The 24,872-nt window shown below is 44.3% G+C and overlaps 1 protein-coding gene across 2 annotated transcripts in view; it reads right to left on the bottom strand.

Annotated features, from left to right (window-relative positions):
* The window catches only part of LOC128698308 (uncharacterized), a 152,443-nt gene that overhangs the window by 7,930 nt on the left and 119,641 nt on the right, over positions 1-24,872 (bottom strand). Inside the window, exons 7-12 of one of the 2 annotated variants that reach the window (XM_070104493.1) lie at positions 22,029-22,198; positions 18,148-18,310; positions 13,310-13,433; positions 7,400-7,555; positions 6,736-6,869; positions 6,472-6,579 (exon numbers count right to left, since the gene is read on the bottom strand). In XM_070104493.1, coding sequence (XP_069960594.1) covers positions 6,472-6,579; positions 6,736-6,869; positions 7,400-7,555; positions 13,310-13,433; positions 18,148-18,310; positions 22,029-22,198 — 855 coding nt within the window. The remainder of the gene's footprint in view (positions 1-6,471; positions 6,580-6,735; positions 6,870-7,399; positions 7,556-13,309; positions 13,434-18,147; positions 18,311-22,028; positions 22,199-24,872) is intronic. The other variant, XM_070104494.1, reaches the window with a different exon arrangement.

Genomic DNA, 24,872 nt, shown 5'->3' with positions numbered 1-24,872 from the left:
TCTGTAAGTGTAGCAGTTGTGAACGTATGATCTGTAAGTGTAGCAGTTGTGAACGTATGATCTGTAAGTGTAGCAGTTGTGAACGTATGATCTGTAAGTGTAGCAGTTGTGAACGTATGATCTGTAAGTGTAGCAGTTGTGAACGTATGATCTGTAAGTGTAGCAGTTGTGAACGTATGATCTGTAAGTGTAGCAGTTGTGAACGTATGATCTGTAAGTGTAGCAGTTGTGAACGTATGATCTGTAAGTGTAGCAGTTGTGAACGTATGATATGTAAGTGTAGCAGTTGTGAACGTATGATCTGTAAGTGTAGCAGTTGTGAACGTATGATCTGTAAGTGTAGCAGTTGTGAACGTATGATCTGTAAGTGTAGCAGTTGTGAACGTATGATCTGTAAGTGTAGCAGTTGTGAACGTATGATCTGTAAGTGCAGCAGTTGTGAACGTATGATCTGTAAGTGTAGCAGTTGTGAACGTATGATCTGTAAGTGCAGCAGTTGTGAACGTATGATCTGTAAGTGTAGCAGTTGTGAACGTATGATCTGTAAGTGTAGCAGTTGTGAACGTATGATCTGTAAGTGTAGCAGTTGTGAACGTATGATCTGTAAGTGTAGCAGTTATGAACGTATGATCTGTAAGTGTAGCAGTTGTGAACGTATGATCTGTAAGTGTAGCAGTTGTGAACGTATGATCTGTAAGTGTAGCAGTTGTGAACGTATGATCTGTAAGTGTAGCAGTTGTGAACGTATGATCTGTAAGTGTAGCAGTTGTGAACGTATGATCTGTAAGTGTAGCAGTTGTGAACGTATGATCTGTAAGTGTAGCAGTTGTGAACGTATGATCTGTAAGTGTAGCAGTTGTGAACGTATGATCTGTAAGTGTAGCAGTTGTGAACGTATGATCTGTAAGTGTAGCAATTGTGAACGTATGATCTGTAAGTGTAGCAGTTGTGAACGTATGATCTGTAAGTGTAGCAGTTGTGAACGTATGATCTATAAGTGTAGCAGTTGTGAACGTATGATCTGTAAGTGTAGTTGTGAACGTATGATCTGTAAGTGTAGCAGTTGTGAACGTATGATCTGTAAGTGTAGCAGTTGTGAACGTATGATCTGTAAGTGTGGCAGTTGTGAACGTATGATCTGTAAGTGTAGCAGTTGTGAACGTATGATCTGTAAGTGTAGTATCTATAAATTGCAATATGTAAAAGTCACTGAATCTTCCATAAAGCCACTGAATCTTCCATAAAGTCACTGAATCTTCCATAAAGTCACTGAATCTTCCATAAAGCCACTGAATCTTCCATAAAGCCACTGAATCTTCCATAAAGTCACTGAATCTTCCATAAAGCCACTGAATCTTCCATAAAGCCACTGAATCTTCCATAAAGCCACTGAATCTTCCATAAAGCCACTGAATCTTCCATAAAGTCACTGAATCTTCCATAAAGCCACTGAATCTTCCATAAAGCCACTGAATCTTCCATAAAGCCACTGAATCTTCCATAAAGCCACTGAATCTTCCATAAAGTCACTGAATCTTCCATAAAGCCACTGAATCTTCCATAAAGCCACTGAATCTTCCATAAAGCCACTGAATCTTCCATAAAGCCACTGAATCTTCCATAAAGCCACTGAATCTTCCATAAAGCCACTGAATCTTCCATAAAGCCACTGAATCTTCCATAAAGCCACTGAATCTTCCATAAAGCCACTGAATCTTCCATAAAGCCACTGAATCTTCCATAAAGTCACTGAATCTTCCATAAAGCCACTGAATCTTCCATAAAGCCACTGAATCTTCCATAAAGCCACTGAATCTTCCATAAAGCCACTGAATCTTCCATAAAGCCACTGAATCTTCCATAAAGCCACTGAATCTTCCGTAAAGTCACTGAATCTTCCGATGAAGTTACTTTACGCTAGTTACATCAAGTTAATAAGTAAGATTCCTGCTGACACACTAACACACACATCAAAGTGTAGTTACACACTGCAGAAGGTCTACTGACCCATATTGGTCAAATCATACTCAACTGTTTATGCACTTCCAGGGAGCACTGCAGAAGGTCTACTGACCCATATTGGTCAAATCATACTCAACTGTTTATGCACTTCCAGGGAGCACTGCAGAAGGTCTACTGACCCATATTGGTCAAATCATACTCAACTGTTTATGCACTTCCAGGGAGCACTGCAGAAGGTCTACTGACCCATATTGGTCAAATCATACTCAACTGTTTATGCACTTCCAGGGAGCACTGCAGAAGGTCTACTGACCCATATTGGTCAAATCATACTCAACTGTTTATGCACTTCCAGGGAGCACTGCAGAAGGTCTACTGACCCATATTGGTCAAATCATACTCAACTGTTTATGCACTTGTTTATGCACATTTCGCCTCTATAAGTTACCCAAGAGTTCATTACACTCACTTACATTTCTGTCATGATGTTCCACACTCATCTTCATTACTGACATGACGTTTGATATGACATTGCCTTCATCTGAGGTGCTTATCCTTTCTCTTAACATAAACATGCCCTCATGTCCTTGTATGAGCCAGTAGGCCTTCTGCAGTGTTCCTCCATTCTTATGTTCTCATGTTCATCTCAAATATTGTATTTTCCGAAGAGGACTACAGCTGGGGTCGAAATATACAGGTCGGCTTTATTTTCCGAATTTCTGTTATTGTGATTAGGTTGGTTATCCTTCATTTTACCTGGAGAATAACCAGGACTTGAGTCCTGGAGGTCGCAAGTACAGTGCCTGTACTCTGAAGGATGAGTGAGGATGTTACAGTGCTGGAGGTGGGAAGTACAGTACCTGTACTCTGAAGGATGAGTGAGGATGTTACAGTGCTGGAGGTGGGAAGTACAGTACCAGCACTCTGACGGATGAGTGAGGATGTTACAGTCCTGGAGGTGGGAAGTACAGTACCAGCACTCTGAAGGATGAGTGAGGATGTTACAGTCCTGGAGGTGGGAAGTACAGTACCTGTACTCTGAAGGATGAGGGAGGATGTTACAGTCCTGGAGGTGGGAAGTACAGTACCTGTACTCTGAAGGATGAGGGAGGATGTTACAGTCCTGGAGGTGGGAAGTACAGTACCTGCACTCTGAAGGATGAGTGAGGATGTTACAGTCCTGGAGGTGGGAAGTACAGTACCTGTACTCTGAAGGATGAGTGAGGATGTTACAGTCCTGGAGGTGGGAAGTACAGTGCCAGCACTCTGAAGGATGAGTGAGGATGTTACAGTCCTGGAGGTGGGAAGTACAGTACCTGTACTCTGAAGGATGAGTGAGGATGTTACAGTGCTGGAGGTGGGAAGTACAGTGCCAGCACTCTGAAGGATGAGTGAGGATGTTACAGTCCTGGAGGTGGGAAGTACAGTGCCAGCACTCTGAAGGATGAGTGAGGATGTTACAGTCCTGGAGGTGGGAAGTACAGTACCAGCACTCTGAAGGATGAGTGAGGATGTTACAGTGCTGGAGGTGGGAAGTACAGTACCAGCACCCTGAAGGATGAGTGAGGATGTTACAGTGCTGGAGGTGGGAAGTACAGTACCTGCACTCTGAAGGATGAGTGAGGATGTTACAGTGCTGGAGGTGGGAAGTACAGTACCTGTACTCTGAAGGATGAGTGAGGATGTTACAGTCCTGGAGGTGGGAAGTACAGTACCAGCACCCTGAAGGATGAGTGAGGATGTTACAGTACTGGAGGTGGGAAGTACAGTACCTGTACTCTGAAGGATGAGTGAGGATGTTACACTCCTGGAGGTGGGAAGTACAGTACCAGCACTCTGAAGGATGAGTGAGGATGTTACACTCCTGGAGGTGGGAAGTACAGTACCAGCACTCTGAAGGATGAGTGAGGATGTTACAGTCCTGGAGGTGGGAAGTACAGTACCTGTACTCTGAAGGATGAGTGAGGATGTTACAGTCCTGGAGGTGGGAAGTACAGTACCTGCACTCTGAAGGATGAGTGAGGATGTTACAGTCCTGGAGGTGGGAAGTACAGTACCTGTACTCTGAAGGATGAGTGAGGATGTTACAGTCCTGGAGGTGGGAAGTACAGTACCTGCACTCTGAAGGATGAGTGAGGATGTTACAGTGCTGGAGGTGGGAAGTACAGTACCTGTACTCTGAAGGATGAGTGAGAATGTTACAGTGCTGGAGGTGGGAAGTACAGTACCTGTACTCTGAAGGATGAGTGAGGATGTTACAGTGCTGGAGGTGGGAAGTACAGTACCTGTACTCTGAAGGATGAGTGAGGATGTTACAGTGCTGGAGGTGGGAAGTACAGTACCTGTACTCTGAAGGATGAGTGAGGATGTTACAGTGCTGGAGGTGGGAAGTACAGTACCTGTACTCTGAAGGATGAGTGAGGATGTTACAGTGCTGGAGGTGGGAAGTACAGTACCTGCACTCTGAAGGATGAGTGAGGATGTTACAGTGCTGGAGGTGGGAAGTACAGTACCTGTACTCTGAAGGATGAGTGAGGATGTTACAGTGCTGGAGGTGGGAAGTACAGTACCTGCACTCTGAAGGATGAGTGAGGATGTTACAGTGCTGGAGGTGGGAAGTACAGTACCTGTACTCTGAAGGATGAGTGAGGATGTTACAGTGCTGGAGGTGGGAAGTACAGTACCTGTACTCTGAAGGATGAGTGAGAATGTTACAGTGCTGGAGGTGGGAAGTACAGTACCAGCACTCTGAAGGATGAGTGAGGATGTTACAGTGCTGGAGGTGGGAAGTACAGTACCTGTACTCTGAAGGATGAGAGAGGATGTTACAGTGCTGGAGGTGGGAAGTACAGTACCTGTACTCTGAAGGATGAGTGAGGATGTTACAGTGCTGGAGGTGGGAAGTACAGTACCTGTACTCTGAAGGATGAGTGAGGATGTTACAGTCCTGGAGGTGGGAAGTACAGTACCTGCACTCTGAAGGATGAGTGAGGATGTTACAGTGCTGGAGGTGGGAAGTACAGTACCTGTACTCTGAAGGATGAGTGAGGATGTTACAGTGCTGGAGGTGGGAAGTACAGTACCTGTACTCTGAAGGATGAGTGAGAATGTTACAGTGCTGGAGGTGGGAAGTACAGTACCAGCACTCTGAAGGATGAGTGAGGATGTTACAGTGCTGGAGGTGGGAAGTACAGTACCTGTACTCTGAAGGATGAGAGAGGATGTTACAGTGCTGGAGGTGGGAAGTACAGTACCTGTACTCTGAAGGATGAGTGAGGATGTTACAGTGCTGGAGGTGGGAAGTACAGTACCTGTACTCTGAAGGATGAGTGAGGATGTTACAGTCCTGGAGGTGGGAAGTACAGTACCTGCACTCTGAAGGATGAGTGAGGATGTTACAGTGCTGGAGGTGGGAAGTACAGTACCTGTACTCTGAAGGATGAGTGAGGATGTTACAGTGCTGGAGGTGGGAAGTACAGTACCTGTACTCTGAAGGATGAGTGAGGATGTTACAGTGCTGGAGGTGGGAAGTACAGTACCTGTACTCTGAAGGATGAGTGAGGATGTTACAGTGCTGGAGGTGGGAAGTACAGTACCTGTACTCTGAAGGATGAGTGAGAATGTTACAGTGCTGGAGGTGGGAAGTACAGTACCTGCACTCTGAAGGATGAGTGAGGATGTTACAGTGCTGGAGGTGGGAAGTACAGTACCTGCACTCTGAGGATGCTGCAGTTCGGAGTCATCTAAACTGTTATCTTAGCACGCCTCTGGCAAGACAGTGATTGGATGAATAATAGTGAAAGTTCTTCCTCTTTTCCAGGTCACCCTACCTCGGGTGGAAGACGACCACTGTATTAAAAAAACAGAATGGTATATGTGGCATCCTGGGCAGGATAAGACGCTTTTTTAATCTCTCTACACTTGGCACTTGTGTGTTAGTGGACAGATGTGTGTACACACGGCACTTTACATGATCACCTCGCGGTACATAGGCTCTCAGATGTTAGTTGCCTGGTGTGGGTGGCATCCTGGGCGACAAGACCTAATGTCCCTCAACTGAAATAAGCCACATTTCTTGGCTTTCTCTGGTTATCCTGGCTTATTAACCCTCTGGGCTAATAAGCCAGCATGAAAGTCTCGTTTTTTTTCTTTCTGTCACTATGGTGCTAAAAAAGTTACCAGAATGACTTGTTTTACATTGGTATCTTGAGTACCCTGGTATTTTCATACTGGTATCAACTAAAGCGATGACAGTGTACCTTTACATAGGTATCAGATGAAATCCTATCAGGATATCTTCCTATTGGTATCAGTTGAAGGGATCCCATTGGTGTTAGCTAAAAGAGGTACCTGGGATACCGTAATGCTGGTACTTACTAACACGCAGAAGAGTACTTTCATGCAGTCGTTAGAGTACCAGGATACATTATCACTGGTACTGACAGAGTACAAGGCAGTAGCTAAAGAGTCTGTATACCATATCTAGACGGTGGTACCAATATACCATACCTTGACAGTGGTATCAGCTAAGAGGGCATCAATCCAAGAGGTGGGTGATACTAGCAGGTGTTGCAGGTGTTCTCCAGGTAGAGACAGAAGATCAAGATAATCATACACCTAATAATAATAATAATAATAATAATAATAATAATAATAATAATAATAATAATAATAGTAATAATAATAATAATAATGATATAGTACTACCCACATATAACACACTATAAATATCCATGACAGGAGACGAATCAGAATTTGTCTTCGTTACAGTACCTGGCATCTGGAGTATGACTTGAGAATTTTCTTGAAGGCTGAGATGATAGGTACAAATTCTGCCCCGTGAGGTCCATAGGGTGACCAGGCCAGCAGTGCCACCTGGGGCTCTCCCAGCTTTACCATCTGGTTCACTGCAAGTGAGACATAATACTGAGTTAAATGTTTATCTCTCTCTCTCTCTCTCTCTCTCTCTCTCTCTCTCTCTCTCTCTCTCTCTCTCTCTCTCTCTCTCTCTCTCTCTCTCTCTCTCTCTTTCTCTCTCTCTCTCTCCTCTCTCTCTCTCTCTCTCTCTCTCTCTCTCTCTCTCTCTCTCTCTCTCTCTCTCTCTCTCTCTCTCTCTCTCTCTCTCTCTCTCTCTCTCTGTATATATATATATATATATATATATATATATATATATATATATATATATATATATATATATATATATATATATATATACATATATATATGTATATATATAATACATATATATACATATACATACATATATATATATATATATATATATATATATATATATATATATATATATATATATATATATATATATATATATATATATATATATTTATAAGAGAGTTGACTGTATATAAAGTTGACTTTATATTTTAAAGGTTTATAAGACTGCTTAGTCTTTAAATGTAAAGGTTAATGGTACCTTTGGAATAAGCGACACTTAGTCCTCCGATAACTGGGCATCGTTTGAGTACACAGCAGGCGAGGACGATGCCAGCGAGTACGACCGCTACAGCTGATCCCACTACCACAGGTACCATGCTGGGTGCCGGTGGAGGTACTGACGTCTCCTTGGGATCTGTGGAGAGAATGTGAGGTATACAGCTAGTGGAGGTACTGACGTCTCCTTGGGATCTGTGGAGAGAATGTGAGGTATACTGCTAGGTGCAGGTACTGACGTCTCCTTGGGATCTGTGGAGAGAATGTGAGGTATACAGCTAGTGGAGGTACTGACGTCTCCTTGGGATCTGTGGAGAGAATGTGAGGTATACAGCTAGTGGAGGTACTGACGTCTCCTTGGGATCTGTGGAGAGAATGTGAGGTATGCAGCTAGTGGAGGTACTGACGTCTCCTTGGGATCTGTGGAGAGAATGTGAGGTATACAGCTAGTGGAGGTACTGACGTCTCCTTGGGATCTGTGGAGAGAATGTGAGGTATACAGCTAGTGGAGGTACTGACGTCTCCTTGGGATCTGTGGAGAGAATGTGAGGTATACAGCTAGTGGAGGTACTGACGTCTCCTTGGGATCTGTGGAGAGAATGTGAGGTATACAGCTAGTGGAGGTACTGACGTCTCCTTGGGATCTGTGGAGAGAATGTGAGGTATACAGCTAGTGGAGGTACTGACGTCTCCTTGGGATCTGTGGAGAGAATGTGAGGTATACAGCTAGTGGAGGTACTGACGTCTCCTTGGGATCTGTGGAGAGAATGTGAGGTATACAGCTAGTGGAGGTACTGACGTCTCCTTGGGATCTGTGGAGAGAATGTGAGGTATACAGCTAGTGGAGGTACTGACGTCTCCTTGGGATCTGTGGAGAGAATGTGAGGTATACTGCTAGGTGCAGGTACTGACGTCTCCTTGGGATCTGTGGAGAGAATGTGAGGTATACAGCTAGTGGAGGTACTGACGTCTCCTTGGGATCTGTGGAGAGAATGTGAGGTATACAGCTAGTGGAGGTACTGACGTCTCCTTGGGATCTGTGGAGAGAATGTGAGGTATGCAGCTAGTGGAGGTACTGACGTCTCCTTGGGATCTGTGGAGAGAATGTGAGGTATACAGCTAGTGGAGGTACTGACGTCTCCTTGGGATCTGTGGAGAGAATGTGAGGTATACAGCTAGTGGAGGTACTGACGTCTCCTTGGGATCTGTGGAGAGAATGTGAGGTATACAGCTAGTGGAGGTACTGACGTCTCCTTGGGATCTGTGGAGAGAATGTGAGGTATACAGCTAGTGGAGGTACTGACGTCTCCTTGGGATCTGTGGAGAGAATGTGAGGTATACAGCTAGTGGAGGTACTGACGTCTCCTTGGGATCTGTGGAGAGAATATGAGGTATACAGCTAGTGGAGGTACTGACGTCTCCTTGGGATCTGTGGAGAGAATGTGAGGTATACAGCTAGTGGAGGTACTGACGTCTCCTTGGGATCTGTGGAGAGAATGTGAGGTATACAGCTAGTGGAGGTACTGACGTCTCCTTGGGATCTGTGGAGAGAATGTGAGGTATACAGCTAGTGGAGGTACTGACGTCTTCTTGAGATCTGTGGAGAGAATGTGAGGTATGCAGCTAGTGGAGGTACTGACGTCTCCTTGGGATCTGTGGAGAGAATGTGAGGTATACAGCTAGTGGAGGTACTGACGTCTCCTTGGGATCTGTGGAGAGAATGTGAGGTATGCAGCTAGTGGAGGTACTGACGTCTCCTTGGGATCTGTGGAGAGAATGTGAGGTATACAGCTAGTGGAGGTACTGACGTCTCCTTGGGATCTGTGGAGAGAATGTGAGGTATACAGCTAGTGGAGGTACTGACGTCTCCTTGGGATCTGTGGAGAGAATGTGAGGTATACAGCTAGTGGAGGTACTGACGTCTCCTTGGGATCTGTGGAGAGAATGTGAGGTATACAGCTAGTGGAGGTACTGACGTCTCCTTGGGATCTGTGGAGAGAATGTGAGGTATGCAGCTAGTGGAGGTACTGACGTCTCCTTGGGATCTGTGGAGAGAATGTGAGGTATACAGCTAGTGGAGGTACTGACGTCTCCTTGGGATCTGTGGAGAGAATGTGAGGTATACAGCTAGTGGAGGTACTGACGTCTCCTTGGGATCTGTGGAGAGAATGTGAGGTATACAGCTAGTGGAGGTACTGACGTCTCCTTGGGATCTGTGGAGAGAATGTGAGGTATGCAGCTAGTGGAGGTACTGACGTCTCCTTGGGATCTGTGGAGAGAATGTGAGGTATACAGCTAGTGGAGGTACTGACGTCTCCTTGGGATCTGTGGAGAGAATGTGAGGTATACAGCTAGTGGAGGTACTGACGTCTCCTTGGGATCTGTGGAGAGAATGTGAGGTATACAGCTAGTGGAGGTACTGACGTCTCCTTGGGATCTGTGGAGAGAGTGTGAGGTATGCAGCTAGTGGAGGTACTGACGTCTCCTTGGGATCTGTGGAGAGAATGTGAGGTATACTGCTAGGTGCAGGTACTGACGTCTCCTTGGGATCTGTGGAGAGAATGTGAGGTATACAGCTAGTGGGGGTACTGACGTCTCCTTGGGATCTGTGGAGAGAATGTGAGGTATACAGCTAGTGGAGGTACTGACGTCTCCTTGGGATCTGTGGAGAGAATGTGAGGTATACAGCTAGTGGAGGTACTGACGTCTCCTTGGGATCTGTGGAGAGAATGTGAGGTATACAGCTAGTGGAGGTACTGACGTCTCCTTGGGATCTGTGGAGAGAATGTGAGGTATACAGCTAGTGGAGGTACTGACGTCTCCTTGGGATCTGTGGAGAGAATGTGAGGTATACAGCTAGTGGAGGTACTGACGTCTCCTTGGGATCTGTGGAGAGAATGTGAGGTATGCAGCTAGTGGAGGTACTGATGTCTCCTTGGGATCTGTGGAGAGAATGTGAGGTATGCAGCTAGTGGAGGTACTGACGTCTCCTTGGGATCTGTGGAGAGAATGTGAGGTATGCAGCTAGTGGAGGTACTGACGTCTCCTTGGGATCTGTGGAGAGAATGTGAGGTATAAAGCTAGTGGAAGTACTGACGTCTCCTTGGGATCTGTGGAGAGAATGTAAGGTATACAGCTAGTGGAGGTACTGACGTCTCCTTGGGATCTGTGGAGAGAATGTGAGGTATGCAGCTAGTGGAGGTACTGACGTCTCCTTGGGATCTGTGGAGAGAATGTGAGGTATACAGCTAGTGGAGGTACTGACGTCTCCTTGAGATCTGTGGGGAGAATCCTTGTGAGGTATACAGCTATACAATCGCAAACAGCCGATTCCTGTCTGACACAGCGACATCTTGGGATCTTAATACAGGGAATTCTTCGCTTGTCTAACCCTTGGGCACGACCTACTTCCACATTGGGCAAATGTGACACCACCTACAACTGCTGCACCTCTCCTGCCTGCGGTATATAAGCTGCTTCTCCGCTCATATTCCGTATTCTATTCAAGATTGATGGACTGACCACATCGACTCAAGGCTGAGGGACTGATTACCTCATTCTCCTCCTGTTCTTCAAGTTTATCCTTTGTATGGACTGATGAAGCCACTGTGTGGCGAAACGTTTCCTCAATGAAGATACCCAAGAGTTGCACATGTGAACATTAAAATGGTATAAAATACCGACAGATTGTTAGGTAAGACACATATGCAACAGTTAGGTATCTTAATTTCGAAACGTTTCGCCTACACAGTAGGCTAACTGTTGCATATGTGTCTTACCTAACAACAGTTGCACATGTGTCTAACTTAACAACGTGTCGGTTCTTTGAACCATTCATCTATAGTGTTCATCTTCTTGGTGTGTATATAGAAAGCTAAATAACAGCAAAATGAGAGTTTAAATGTCATGAATAACTTGTTAAATAACAATATTTATGTTGTGTTAATGCTTTTAATATTGTTAAATTATATTTTAAACATAATTTTAACAGACTCTTTTAACCTTAAAAGTAGTTCTGAAATAGTCTGCCTTAAACTCGATACACGACATATACCGAGAGAAGTATATTTCACAGTGTATGGATTTAAGTTGGATAAATTTAGATTTAGAAAGGACATAGGTAAGTACTGGTTTTCTAACAGAGTTGTAGATGCGTGGAACAGTCTTCCCAGTGGGGTGATAGAGGCTAGGACCTTGGGTAGCTTTAAGAAGAGACTGGACAAATATATGAGTGGGAGGGGCTGGGTTTGATTGGTGTTGGGGGGTGCGGGAGTTGTTTCTTGAGTAGCTTTAGGTAGATGTCGTTTTGATAAGGACCTGCCTCGTATGGGCCAGTAGGCCTTCTGCAGTGTTCCTACATTCTTATGAAAAAAAAAAATATCCTGAGTCCATTGTAATCACTATTTTTAGGTATTGAAGTATGACTCACTAAATCGTAATGACACGATTGCGCGTCGTTCTGGTGTTTTATGACTGTGATCGCGAGTTCTATCCCCGCCCGTGGTGAATAACTCACGTGCAGCCTTAATACCTCTAGTGTAGTCAGTGGGTTTAAAATTGGTATAAAATACCGACAAGTTGATAAGTTGGCAGGTGTAGTATACCTGCTGGCAGAGACAGCAGGTGTAAATGTACCTGCTTACAGAGGTAGCAGGTATAATATGAGGAAATGGTATGGTGATACCGACAAGATGTGGAAAAAGACACTTATGTACAGTTCAGGACATTTATTAAAGGAAACGTTTCGCCACGAGTGGCTTCTTCAGTCCTAATACAGAGAAAACTAAGAAAACACACATATATATAGTGGTGGGAGTCAGGTGAGGTGATGCGTGGGTAGAAGTGGTGGTGGTAGTAGTAGTAGTAGTAGTAGTAGTAGTAGTAGTAGTAGTAGTAGTAGTAGTAGTAGTAGTAGTAGTAGTAGTAGTAGTAGTAGTAGTAATGGAACTAAGGAGGTGAGGTTAGAGAGGGACCTGTTGGCATCAAGTAACACCAGTTCCCAGGAGCAAGAGGATATTACCCATCCTGGGAACTGGTGTTACTTGATGCCAGGTATAATATACCTGCTTACAGAGGCAGCAGGTATAATATACCTGCTTACAGAGGCAGCAGGTGTAGTATACCTGCTGACAGATGCAGAAGGCGTAGTATACTTGCTGATAGAGACAGCAGGTGCAGTATACCTGCTGAGAGAGACAGCAAGTGTAGTATACCTGCCAACACAGACAGCAGGTTTAGTATACCTGTTGACAGACAGCAAGTGTAGTACACCTACTGTCTATGTTCACCCATCAGTAAAATGGGTACCTGGGTGTTAGTGGAATGGTGTGGGTCGCATCCTGGGTGTTAGTGGACTGGTGTGGGTCACATCCTGGGTATTAGTGGACTGGTGTGGGTCACATCCTGGGTGTTAGTGGACTGGTGTGGGTCACATCCTGGGTGTTAGTGGAATGGTGTGGGTCGCATCCTGGGTGTTAGTGGACTGGTGTGGGTCACATCCTGGGTGTTAGTGGACTGGTGTGGGTCGCATCCTGGGTGTTAGTGGACTGGTGTGGGTCACATCCTGGGACAAAACTGACCTAATTTGCGGGAAATGCTCAGCATAACAAGCGGCTTTCTATATAGTAGTATGTCATTGATGTCAGCTATGATCTGTATACCTTGTACATGTACTTGTATACCTTGTACATGTACTTGTATACCTTGTACATGTACTTGTATACCTTGTACATGTACTTGTATACCTTGTACATGTACTTGTATGCCTTGTACATGTACTTGTATACCTTGTACATGTACTTGTATACCTTGTACATGTACTTGTATACCTTGTACATGTACTTGTATACCTTGTACATGTACTTGTAGCAATAAAGATGATATCCGCACTTACCCGTGAGTAGTTTTGTATGGCTTGACCGTGGCTGACAACCGTCGAAGTCACAGCGGTCGTCTCTCGGAGTGACGCGGGCACAGTACCAGCCACTACTGAGGTTATAGAAAACGTAGCCAGGCTGCTGATGTAAACAGACAAATATTAGAAAAATCTTGACAGTAATATCCCCTTCATTTTCCTGCAGGTAAATAAGGCATTGAAATGGATTCAAATTGGATAAATTTGGATTTAGAAGGGATATAGAAAAGTACTGGTTTGGAAAGAGAGTAGTTGATGAGTGGGATAGTGGCTCTGGTGGCCTGGTGGCTAAAGTTCTCGCTTCACACGGTGAGGGTCTGGGTTCGATTCCCAGCCAGGTTACAAACTTTGGGCGTGTCTGTGTTCACCCATCAGTAAATGTGTACCTGGGTGTTAGTGGACTGGTATGGGTCGCATCCTGGGTGTTAGTGGACTGGTGTGGGTCGGATCCTGAGTGTTAGTGGACTGGTGTGGGTCAGATCCTGGGTGTTAGTGGACTGGTGTGGGTCACATCCTGGGTGTTAGTGGACTGGTATGGGTCACATCCTGGGTGTTAGTGGACTGGTGTGGGTCACATCCTGGGTGTTAGTGGACTGATGTGGGTGGCATCCTGGGTGTTAGTGAACTGGTGTGGGTCACATCCTGGGTGTTAGTGGACTGGTGTGGGTGGCATCCTGGGTGTTAGTGGACTGGTGTGGGTCACATCCTGGGTGTTAGTGGACTGGTGTGGGTCACATCCTGGGTGTTAGTGGACTGGTGTGGGTCACATCCTGGGTGTTAGTGGACTGGTGTGGGTCACATCCTGGGTGTTAGTGGACTGGTGTGGGTCGCATCCTGGGACAAAGCTGACCTAATTTGCAGGAAATGCTCAGCATAACAAGCGGCTTTCTATATAGTAGTATGTCATTGATGTCAGCTATGATCTGTATACCTTGTACATGTACTTGTATACCTTGTACATGTACTTGTATACCTTGTACATGTAGCCAACTAGTAAGTCTTAGGTTAATACAGTACTTCAGGTAACTGCAACTGTTAAGAAAATGTATAACAAAACTAAACATTGACGTCCTGCTTGGGTAGAGTCGTGGGTTAGAAGCCTCAAGCCGGACTCGAGTCCTGGAGGTGGGAAGTACAGTGCCTGCACTTTAAAGGAGGGACTTACGATATTGACAGTTTGGAGGGACTTCAAAATCGTCGTATCTGAGTGCCTCTGCAAAGACAGTGATTATGTGTGAGGTGAAAGTGTTGAATGATGATGAAAGTATTTTCTTTTTGGGGATTTTCCTTCTTTTTGTGTCATCCTGCCTCTGTGGGAGACAGCCGACTTCTTGAAAAAATTTATATATATATATATATATATATATATATATATATATATATATATATATATATATATATATATATATATATATATATATATAATAAACTATAGTGTAAAACACCACTCTGTCTTGCCTGAGGGGTGTTTTATGCTACAGTTTATTAAACTGTAGTATGTTAAACAGTGTTTTAAACTGTACTTCCCATCTCCAGGACTCAAGTCCTCCCTGCCGGTTTCCCTGAATCCCTTCATAAATGTTACTTTGCTCACACTCCAACAGCACGTCAAGTATTAAAAACCATGTCTCCATTCACTCCTATCAAACACGCTCACGCATGCCTGCTGGAAGTCCAAGCCCCTCGCACACAAAACCTCCTTTACCCCCTCCCTCCAACCTTTCCTAGGCCGACCCCTACCCCACCTTCCCTCCGTTACTCATTCTGTTTCGATCCATTCTCTCGATCCATGTCCTCAACAACCCTTCCTCAGCCCTCTGGACAACAGTTTTGGTAATCCCGCACCTCGTCCTAACTTCCAAACTACGAATTTTCTGAATTATATTCACACCACACATTGCCCTCAGACATGACATCTCCACTGCCTCCAGCCTTCTCCTCGCTGCAACATTCATCACCCATGCTTCACACCCATATAAGAGCATTGGTAAAACTATACTCTCATACATTCCCCTCTTTGCCTCCAAGGACAAAGTTCTTTGTCTCCACAGATTCCTCAGTGCCGCTCACCCTTTTCCCCTCATCAGTTCTATGATTCACCTCATCCTTCATAGACCCATCTGCTGACACGTCCACTCCCAGATATCTGAATACATTCACCTCCTCCATACTCTCTCCCTAAGATCTGATATCCAGTCTTCCATTACCTAATTTTTTTGTTATCCTCATAACCTTACTCTTTCCTATATTCACTTTTAATTTTCTTCTTTTACATACCCTACCAAATTCATCCACCAACCTCTGCAACTTCTCTTCAGAATCTCCCAAAAGCACAGTGTCATCAGCAAAGAGCAACTGTGGCAACTCCCACTTTGTGTTTGATTCTGAACAACCACGGTGACATCACGCATCCTTGTCTAAGACCTACTTTTACTGGGAAATAATCTCTCTCCTACATACTCTAACCTGAGCCTCACTATCCTCTTAAAAAGTCTTCATTGCTTTCAGTAACCTACCTCCTATACCATACACCTGCAACATCTGCCACATTGCCCTCCTATCCACCCTGTCATACACCTTTTCTAAATCCATAAATGCCACAAAAACCTCTTTACCATTATCTAAATACTGTTCACCTATATGTTTCACTGTAAACACCTGGTCTACACACCCCCTACCTTTCCTAAAGCCTCCTTGTTCATCTGTTATCCTACTCTCTGTCTTACTCTTAATTCTTTCAATAATAACTCTACCACACACTTAAGAACATAAGAAAGAAGGAACACTGCAACAGGCTTACTGACCCATGAGGAGCAGGTCCATGTCCCCCATCCCCCGGATTAGCCCAATGACCCACCCAGTCTGGTCACCTCCACTCAAGGATGGAGCACGGCACCAGACCCAGCAGCACAAACTAGTCAGGTCCAACTCGCAAACACCCACACCCACTCATGTATTTATCTAACCTATTTTTGAAACTACACAACGTTTTAGCCTCAATAACTGTACTTTGGAGTTTGTTCCACTCATCCACAACTCTATTACCAAACCAGTGCTTTCTTATATCCTTCCTGAATCTGAATTTTTCCAACTTGAAACGACTGCTGTGAGTCCTGTCTTGACTGGAAATTTTCAGCACGCTATTTACATCCCCTTTATTTATTCCTGTTTTCCATTTATACACCTCGATCATATCCCCCGTAATTCTGCGCCTTTCTAGAGAGTGCAGATTCAGGGCCTCAGTCTATCCTCATAGGGAAGATTTCTGATACATGGGATCATCTTTGTCATCCTCCTCTGTACGTTTTCCAGAGCATTTATATCCATTCTGTAATACGGTGACCAGAACTGAGCAGCATAGTCTAAATGAGGCCTATACAAGTATATATAGAGTTGAAGAATAACCTGAGGACTTCTATTATTTATACTTCTAGATATGAAGCCAAGAATTTTGTTAGCTTTATTGCGAACACTAATGCACTGTTGTCTTGGTTTTAGATTACTGCTAACCAGAACTCCTAAATCCTTTTCTCAATCAGTAGTATTAAGATCTACATTATTTAGTTTATATGTCGCATGGTTATTTTCCTGTCCAACATTTAGAACTTTGCATTTGTCAATATTAAACTGCATCTGCCACTTCTCCGACCATTGCATCAGTCTATTCAAATCATCCTGGAGTGCTCTAGTGTCCTCATTAGAATGAATTGGACGGCCTATTTTGATGTCATCAGCAAATTTGCTTATGTCGCTATTTATTCCCTCATCTATGTCGTTTATGTAAATTGTGAACAACAACGGGCCCAACACTGACCCCTGAGGAACACCGCTTGTGACCTGCCTCCATTCTGATTTCTCCCCATTTATGCAAACTCTTATTCCCCTATAATTTTTACACTCTCTTTTGTCCTTTTTGCCTTTATATAAAGGAACTATGCATGCTCTCTGCCACTCCCTAGGTACCTTACCCTCTTCCATACGTGTTAAATATTAGCACAACCACTCCAAAACTATATCACCACCTGCTTTAAACATTTCTATCTTTATCCCATCAATCCCAGCTGCCTTACCCCCTTTCATTCTACCCACTGCCTCACGAACTTCCCCCACACTCACTATATATATATATATATAGGGAAGCACCACCTCTATAGCTGGACTGGAGACCCTCATCCTCAGAGAAGACAATAAACGTACCTCAGGGAAAACTCAAGGTTCTCCCCGGAGCTGTTTGAATATTTTCTTCTCCTACCACCCCCTGTACTTTATATTCTATGTGAACATTTATTAATAAACAGAATACATTTACAGAAAACACAAACATGAATACAGTGGTACAATGTTTTAAAGATCATGAATTTCCTCATGAATATCTTGCCTTGTGTAGTATACATCAATATTAATTTCATCAAAATTCTATACATGTTCTGTCTATCCTGAAAATAGGTGAAAATAAACTGATCTAAAATAGGGTTTTGGAAATACAAGAATTCTTCGACTGTATCTGTTAAACACTTTTGTCAAAGATACATGTTGCAGAATGATAACTGGAACAACGTTTTGCTCTGTGTGCTCTATGCAGAGCGAAACGTTGTCACAATAACCTGTTTTACAGTTTCATGTCTTCACTTTTTGTTTGTAGCAGACAAAGTAAACTGACAGATGGTAAATCAAAGACATATAAACACAGAGTTTTGCCCTCTCTTTCTTTGATGTTCACTAAAATCTTAATAAAACCAAAACGTTGCTGTTTACGTGTCTTTTCTTCACCGTAGAATGTCAAATGTCAGGAAAAAAAAACAGGTAATTTTACCCACACTGGAGAGTACGAGTTTCTTGTCCCTGGGAATGACTGTGACTGGCGTACCAATGGTATTACCCACACAGTTAATACGCTGTGACTGACTGTACCAGATCTCCAGCTCATAGTGAGAGAAGTTGTATACAGGTTTTTCTGTCCACTTGACATACAGATTCCGGCTGTGGAGGAATGATAAGAGTAAGGTTCCATTGACTGTATAATAATAATAATAATAATAATAATAATAATAATAATAATAATAATAATAATCTTTATTTCTACAAGTATAGTACATGTACAACGTATTTCTACCCGGTTCGTGTGGAAACATGTTTTCTTAAGATACCTGCTGTCACTGTTCACCTAGCAGGAAGTAGGTACCTGGGTGTTGGTGGACTTGTGTGGGTCGCATCCTGGGTGTTAGTGGACTGGTGTGGGTCGCATCCTGGGTGTTAGTGGACTGGTGTGGGTCGCATCCTGGGTGTTAGTGGACTGGTGTGGGTCACATCCTGGGTGATAGTGGACTGGTGTGGGTCACATCCTGGGTGTTAGTGGACTGGTGTGGGTCACATCTTGGGTGTTAGTGGACTGGTGTGGGTCACATCCTGGGTGTTAGTGGACTGGTGTGGGTCACATCCTGGGTGTTAGTGGACTGGTATGGGTCACATCCTGGGTGTTAGTGGACTGGTGTGGGTCACATCCTGGGTGTTAGTGGACTGGTGTGGGTCACATCCTGGGTGTTAGTGGACTGGTGTGGGTCACATCCTGGGTGTTAGTGGACTGGTGTGGGTCACATCTTGGGTGTTAGTGGAATGGTGTGGGTCACATCTTGGGTGTTAGTGGAATGGTGTGGGTCACATCCTGGGTGATAGTGGACTGGTGTGGGTCACATCCTGGGTGTTAGTGGACTGGTGTGGGTCGCATCCTGGGTGTTAGTGGCCTGGTGTGGGTCACATCCTGGGTGTTAGTGGACTGGTGTGGGTCACATCCTGGGTGTTAGTGGACTGGTGTGGGTCACATCTTGGGTGTTAGTGGAATGGTGTGGGTCACATCCTGGGTGTTAGTGGCCTGGTGTGGGTCACATCCTGGGTGTTAGTGGACTGGTGTGGGTCACATCCTGGGTGATAGTGGCCTGGTGTGGGTCACATCCTGGGTGTTAGTGGACTGGTGTGGGTCACATCCTGGGACAAAACTGACCTAACTTGCGGGAAATGCTCAGCATAACAAGCGGCTTTCTATATAGTAGTATGTCACTGATGTCAGCTATGATCTGTATACCTTGTACATGTACTGGTATACCTTGTACATGTACTTGTATACCTTGTACATGTACTTGTATACCTTGTACATGTACTTGTATACCTTGTACATGTACTTGTATACCTTGTACATGTACTTGTATACCTTGTACATGTACTTGTATACCTTGTACATGTACTTGTATACCTTGTACATGTACTTGTATACCTTGTACATGTACTTGTATACCTTTTACATGTACTTGTATACCTTGTACATGTACTTGTAGTAAATAAAGAGTATTATTACTGCTATATATTAATTTTGTATCCCTTTAACCTATACTAAAAGCACCGGGTAGCGAGTACTATGTATATGCAAGAGTACGAACTAGAGGAGGCTCTGGCTTCATATTAACGGGATAGTGATGGTACCACATAAAATGAAAATAAGTCACTCTGTCTGAGTTTTTTGGGGTTATCCCAGGTTCTCTACACATATGCTGCTGTGTATGTATTTATTTAGAAATTTTAGCATACAAACAGAGGTACAAAAAATACAGGTAAGAGCAGCATGCCAAAGCCACTTATATGCATAGCATTACGGGCTGGCTTAAAATTAACTTAAGATTAACTAAGCAATGATGAAATCAGTGATAAGACATTATTGTAAACAGATAACTATAAAATACAAATGAGTATTACAAAGACAGGTCCTATGGTTGCATGCATTGCTGTTCATTCAGTAGACTGGAGTATTCTGTTAGGTAGTGTATGATAATCTATGTAACTGTATTTGTGTACCTGAATAAACTTACTACCTCCATGGATAATGCTGTTTTTGCGCGTGTTTGTGTGTGACCTAACTCATGTCTGCATAAATAACTCATTACGACTGTGACCAGATGTAAGCATGTAACTTGTTCGTTACCACTGTAACTTGTTCGTTACCATTGTAACTTGTTCGTTACCACTGTAACTTGTCCATTACCATTGTAACTTGTTCGTTACCACTGTAACTTGTTCGTTACCATTGTAACTTGTTCGTTACCACTGTAACTTGTTCGTTACCACTGTAACTTGTTCGTTACCACTGTAACTTGTTCGTTACCACTGTAACTTGTTCGTTACCACTGTAACTTGTTCGTTACCACTGTAACTTGTTCGTTACCACTGTAACTTGTTCGTTACCACTGTAACTTGTTCGTTACCATTGTAACTTGTTCGTTACCACTGTAACTTGTCCATTACCATTGTAACTTGTTCGTTACCACTGTAACTTGTTCGTTACCATTGTAACTTGTTCGTTACCACTGTAACTTGTTCGTTACCACTGTAACTTGTTCGTTACCACTGTAACTTGTTCGTTACCACTGTAACTTGTTCGTTACCACTGTAACTTGTTCGTTACCACTGTAACTTGTTCGTTACCACTGTAACTTGTTCGTTACCACTGTAACTTGTTCGTTACCACTGTAACTTGTTCGTTACCACTGTAACTTGTTCGTTACCACTGTAACTTGTTCGTTACCACTGTAACTTGTTCGTTACCACTGTAACTTGTTCGTTACCACTGTAACTTGTTCGTTACCACTGTAACTTGTTCATTACCACTGTAACTTGTTCGTTACCACTGTAACTTGTTCATTACCACTGAAACTTAATCATTACCACTGTAACTTGTTCATTACCGCTGTAACTTGTTCATTACCACTGTAACTTGTTCATTACCACTGTAACTTGTTCAGTTATCAAAACTTTGCGGTATAGTCCCTGGACCATTATGTACCTCTGTAGTCTTTTGACTACCACCCACAGGATGGGTATGGGGTATAAAATAAAACTATTAAGGTACCCCACGTAGCTTCAACAAACTACCCACCTTCCAACAGGTTCACTATTACACATTTAAACACATTTGCTTAGTCGATACTTATTCTATTTTTCTTAACCTAACTGTTGCTTATTACAGACAGTCCCGCGATGACGTGCTGTCTTTTTTGGGTTACCTTGGATAGCTAACTCTCCGGGGTTAAAAATCCCAACAAAATGTTATCTTACCAAACCTCTCGACTCACGAAATCGTAATGACACGATTGCAAACAAACCATACCACGGGTGGGGTTAGAACCCGCGGTCAGAGAGTCTCAAAACTCCAGACCGACCCGTCGGTCTGGAGTTTTGAGACTCTCTGACCGCGGGTTCTAACCCCGCCCGTGGCATAGTTTGTTTACCAAACGTCTTTCTATACGAAGTTCAGTTCGTGGTCCCCATCACCATTAACCCCTGACACTACACACCACCGCGCCCTCTACACCAGTTTCTCTTAATTTAGCATTTAGATCCCTCAATAGCCATTATTATCTCGGTTTGAACATTTCTCAGAATCTCCTTTAATCTGTTAAAATAAAGAAAGATAGCTATGTAAAATAAGGAAATAATTCCCTTTGTTTCTTTTTGGATTATAATATGTAATTTACACTATGTAAATTACATAGACACAGGTATACATACCTATGTATACCTGTGTCTAAATAAACTTCTCTTATCTTACACATTTTCTCCTATACATTTCGCGTTAAATTTTGAAATAAGGAAGTCATCCCTGAACTTAAGCTCAGAGAAAACGTAAGAGAATACAAGGGTAACTTTAACTGACTATTCTGGGTTGGGTTCGAGGTAGAAGGTGGTGTTCCAGGTGTTCATGTCGGTGACGTTGATGGATGGATGGAGCCAGAATGGAGCAGAGTTGATTGGTAGAGGGTAAACATTGGGCCTCATCTCGTAGAAGTAGCAGCCGATACCCACGTTGTGGTAATATACTGGACTCTGTGGGAGGAGGAGGTGTTGATCAACACAATGTGTGGGTAAGTAAGTAAGTAAGTAAGTTTATTCAGGTATACACAAATACAGTTACATAGAATTATCATACATAGCAACATATGTGTAGAGAACCTGGGATAACCCAAAAAAGTCAGACAGAGTGACTTATTTCCATTACAAAGAAGGCCACTAGCATGCCTAGGTATTTCGGGCAGAAAAACGACAGAAAACCACATTATTTGGACTATATAGTCTATAAAGTTATTAACAAGGGATATCGCAGGACGCCAATGGAAATAAATAAGTCACTCTGACTTTCTTGGATTATCCATGGTAATATACTTTGTATGATAATTGTACCTATATAGTTCCTGTACCTAAATAAATGGGTGGCCCGGTGGCCTGGTGGCTAAAGCTCCTGCTTCACACACGGAGGGCCCGGGTTCGATTCCCGGCGGGTGGAAACATTTCGACACGTTTCCTTACACCTGTTGTCCTGTTCACCTAGCAGCAAATAGGTACCTGGGTGTTAGTCGACTGGTGTGGGTCGCATCCTGGGGGACAAGATTAAGGACCCCAATGGAAATAAGTTAGACAGTCCTCGATGACGCACTGACTTTCTTGAGTTATCCTGGGTGGCTAACCCTCCGGGGTTAAAAATCCGAACGAAATCTTATCTTATCTTATCTTATCTTACCTACGGTCCTCTTTTCTGAGATGCTAAGTACGTAAGAAAATTAAGTATAATTAGGCACAAATGTCTTACTAAGTATATGTTAAATAACCCAGAATAACCCAAAGAGTCAAATTGAGTGATTTATTTCTTAGAGAGCTGTGGGACCTCAATTTCTAGATGGAAAAAAGCACCTGTTTTCCAACTGTGACTTGTACATTTAGATGAGAAAGATACATATTTAAGAGTTAGGTATCTAGGCTTGTAGTTTATGACTCTCTGATCGCGGGTTCTAACCCCACCCGTGTTATGGTTTGTTTGCAATCGTGTCATTACGATTTCGTGAGTCGGTTAGGTATCTTCATTTTGGAAACGTTTCGCCCAGACAGCAGGTTTTATCAGCCGAACTAGTGGAGCCAGCAGAAGGACCTTTATTCATCCTGTATTCGACTGAAGATGACTTCTCAGTTCTCCCACAGGTCAAACAGCCATTTACATCACGAGATGGTAACCTTGTATAGACGTTTAGGTGGTTCATTACCTTTGCAATTTGCCATGATTGTGACCAAATCTACCTGGAGTTCATTACCTTTGTAACTAGTTCAGCTATTATAACTTTAGGGTACAGTCCCTGGACTCATTATGTACCTCTGTAATCTTTTGACTGCCGCTCACAGGATGGGTATGGGGTGACTACCGCCCACAGGATGGGTATGGGGTGACTGCCGCCCACAGGATGGGTATGGGGTGACTACCGCCCACAGGATGGGTATGGGGTGACTACCGCCCACAGGATGGGTATGGGGTGACTACCGCCCACAGGATGGGTATGGGGTGACTACCGCCCACAGGATGGGTATGGGGTGACTACCGCCCACAGGATGGGTATGGGGTGACTACCGCCCACAGGATGGGTATGGGGTGACTACCGCCCACAGGATGGGTATGGGGTGACTACCGCCCACAGGATGGGTATGGGGTGACTACCGCCCACAGGATGGGCATGGGGTGACTACCGCCCACAGGATGGGTATGGGGTGACTACCGCCCACAGGATGGGTATGGGGTGACTACCGCCCACAGGATGGGTATGGGGTGACTACCGCCCACAGGATGGGTATGGGGTGACTACCGCCCACAGGATGGGTATGGGGTGACTACCGCCCACAGGATGGGTATGGGGTGACTACCGCCCACAGGATGGGTATGGGGTGACTACCGCCCACAGGATGGGTATGGGGTGACTACCGCCCACAGGATGGGTATGGGGTGACTACCGCCCACAGGATGGGTATGGGGTGACTACCGCCCACAGGATGGGTATGGGGTGACTACCGACCACAGGATGGGTATGGGGTGACTACCGACCACAGGATGGGTATGGGGTGACTACCGCCCACAGGATGGGTATGGGGTGACTACCGCCCACAGGATGGGTATGGGGTGCCTATTGCTCACAGGATGGGTATGGGGTGACTACCGCCCACAGGATGGGCATGGGGTGACTACCGCCCACAGGATGGGTATGGGGTGACTACCGACCACAGGATGGGTATGGGGTGACTACCGACCACAGGATGGGTATGGGGTGACTACCGCCCACAGGATGGGTATGGGGTGGCACACCTTCGTTCTGGAGGTCCAGCATCAATGCTGCACTAGTGACTTCCATGCAACTTGCTACCACACAGCCGGTGTATACCTGGAGTTTACCTGGAGAGGGTTTCGGGGATCAACGCTCCCGCGGCTCGGTCTGAGACCAGGCCTCATGGTGGATCAGGGTCTGATCAACCAGGCTGTTACTATTGGCCGCACGTAAACCGACGTATGAACCACAACCAGGTTGGTCAGGTACTGACTGTAGGTGCTTATCCGGCGTCTTCTTGAAGACAGCCAGGGGTCTTGAAGACAGCCAGGGGGTCTTGAAAACAGCCAGGGGGTCTTAAAGACAGGCAGGGGGTCTTGAAGACAGCTAGGGATCTTGAAAACAGCCAAGGATCTTGAAGA

This window comes from Cherax quadricarinatus, chromosome 92 (assembly GCF_038502225.1).
Source record: "Cherax quadricarinatus isolate ZL_2023a chromosome 92, ASM3850222v1, whole genome shotgun sequence".
NCBI classification, from domain to species: domain Eukaryota; kingdom Metazoa; phylum Arthropoda; class Malacostraca; order Decapoda; family Parastacidae; genus Cherax; species Cherax quadricarinatus.
The sequence above is the reverse complement of the archived record's forward strand: the minus strand, read 5'-3'. Positions and strand labels throughout refer to the sequence as shown.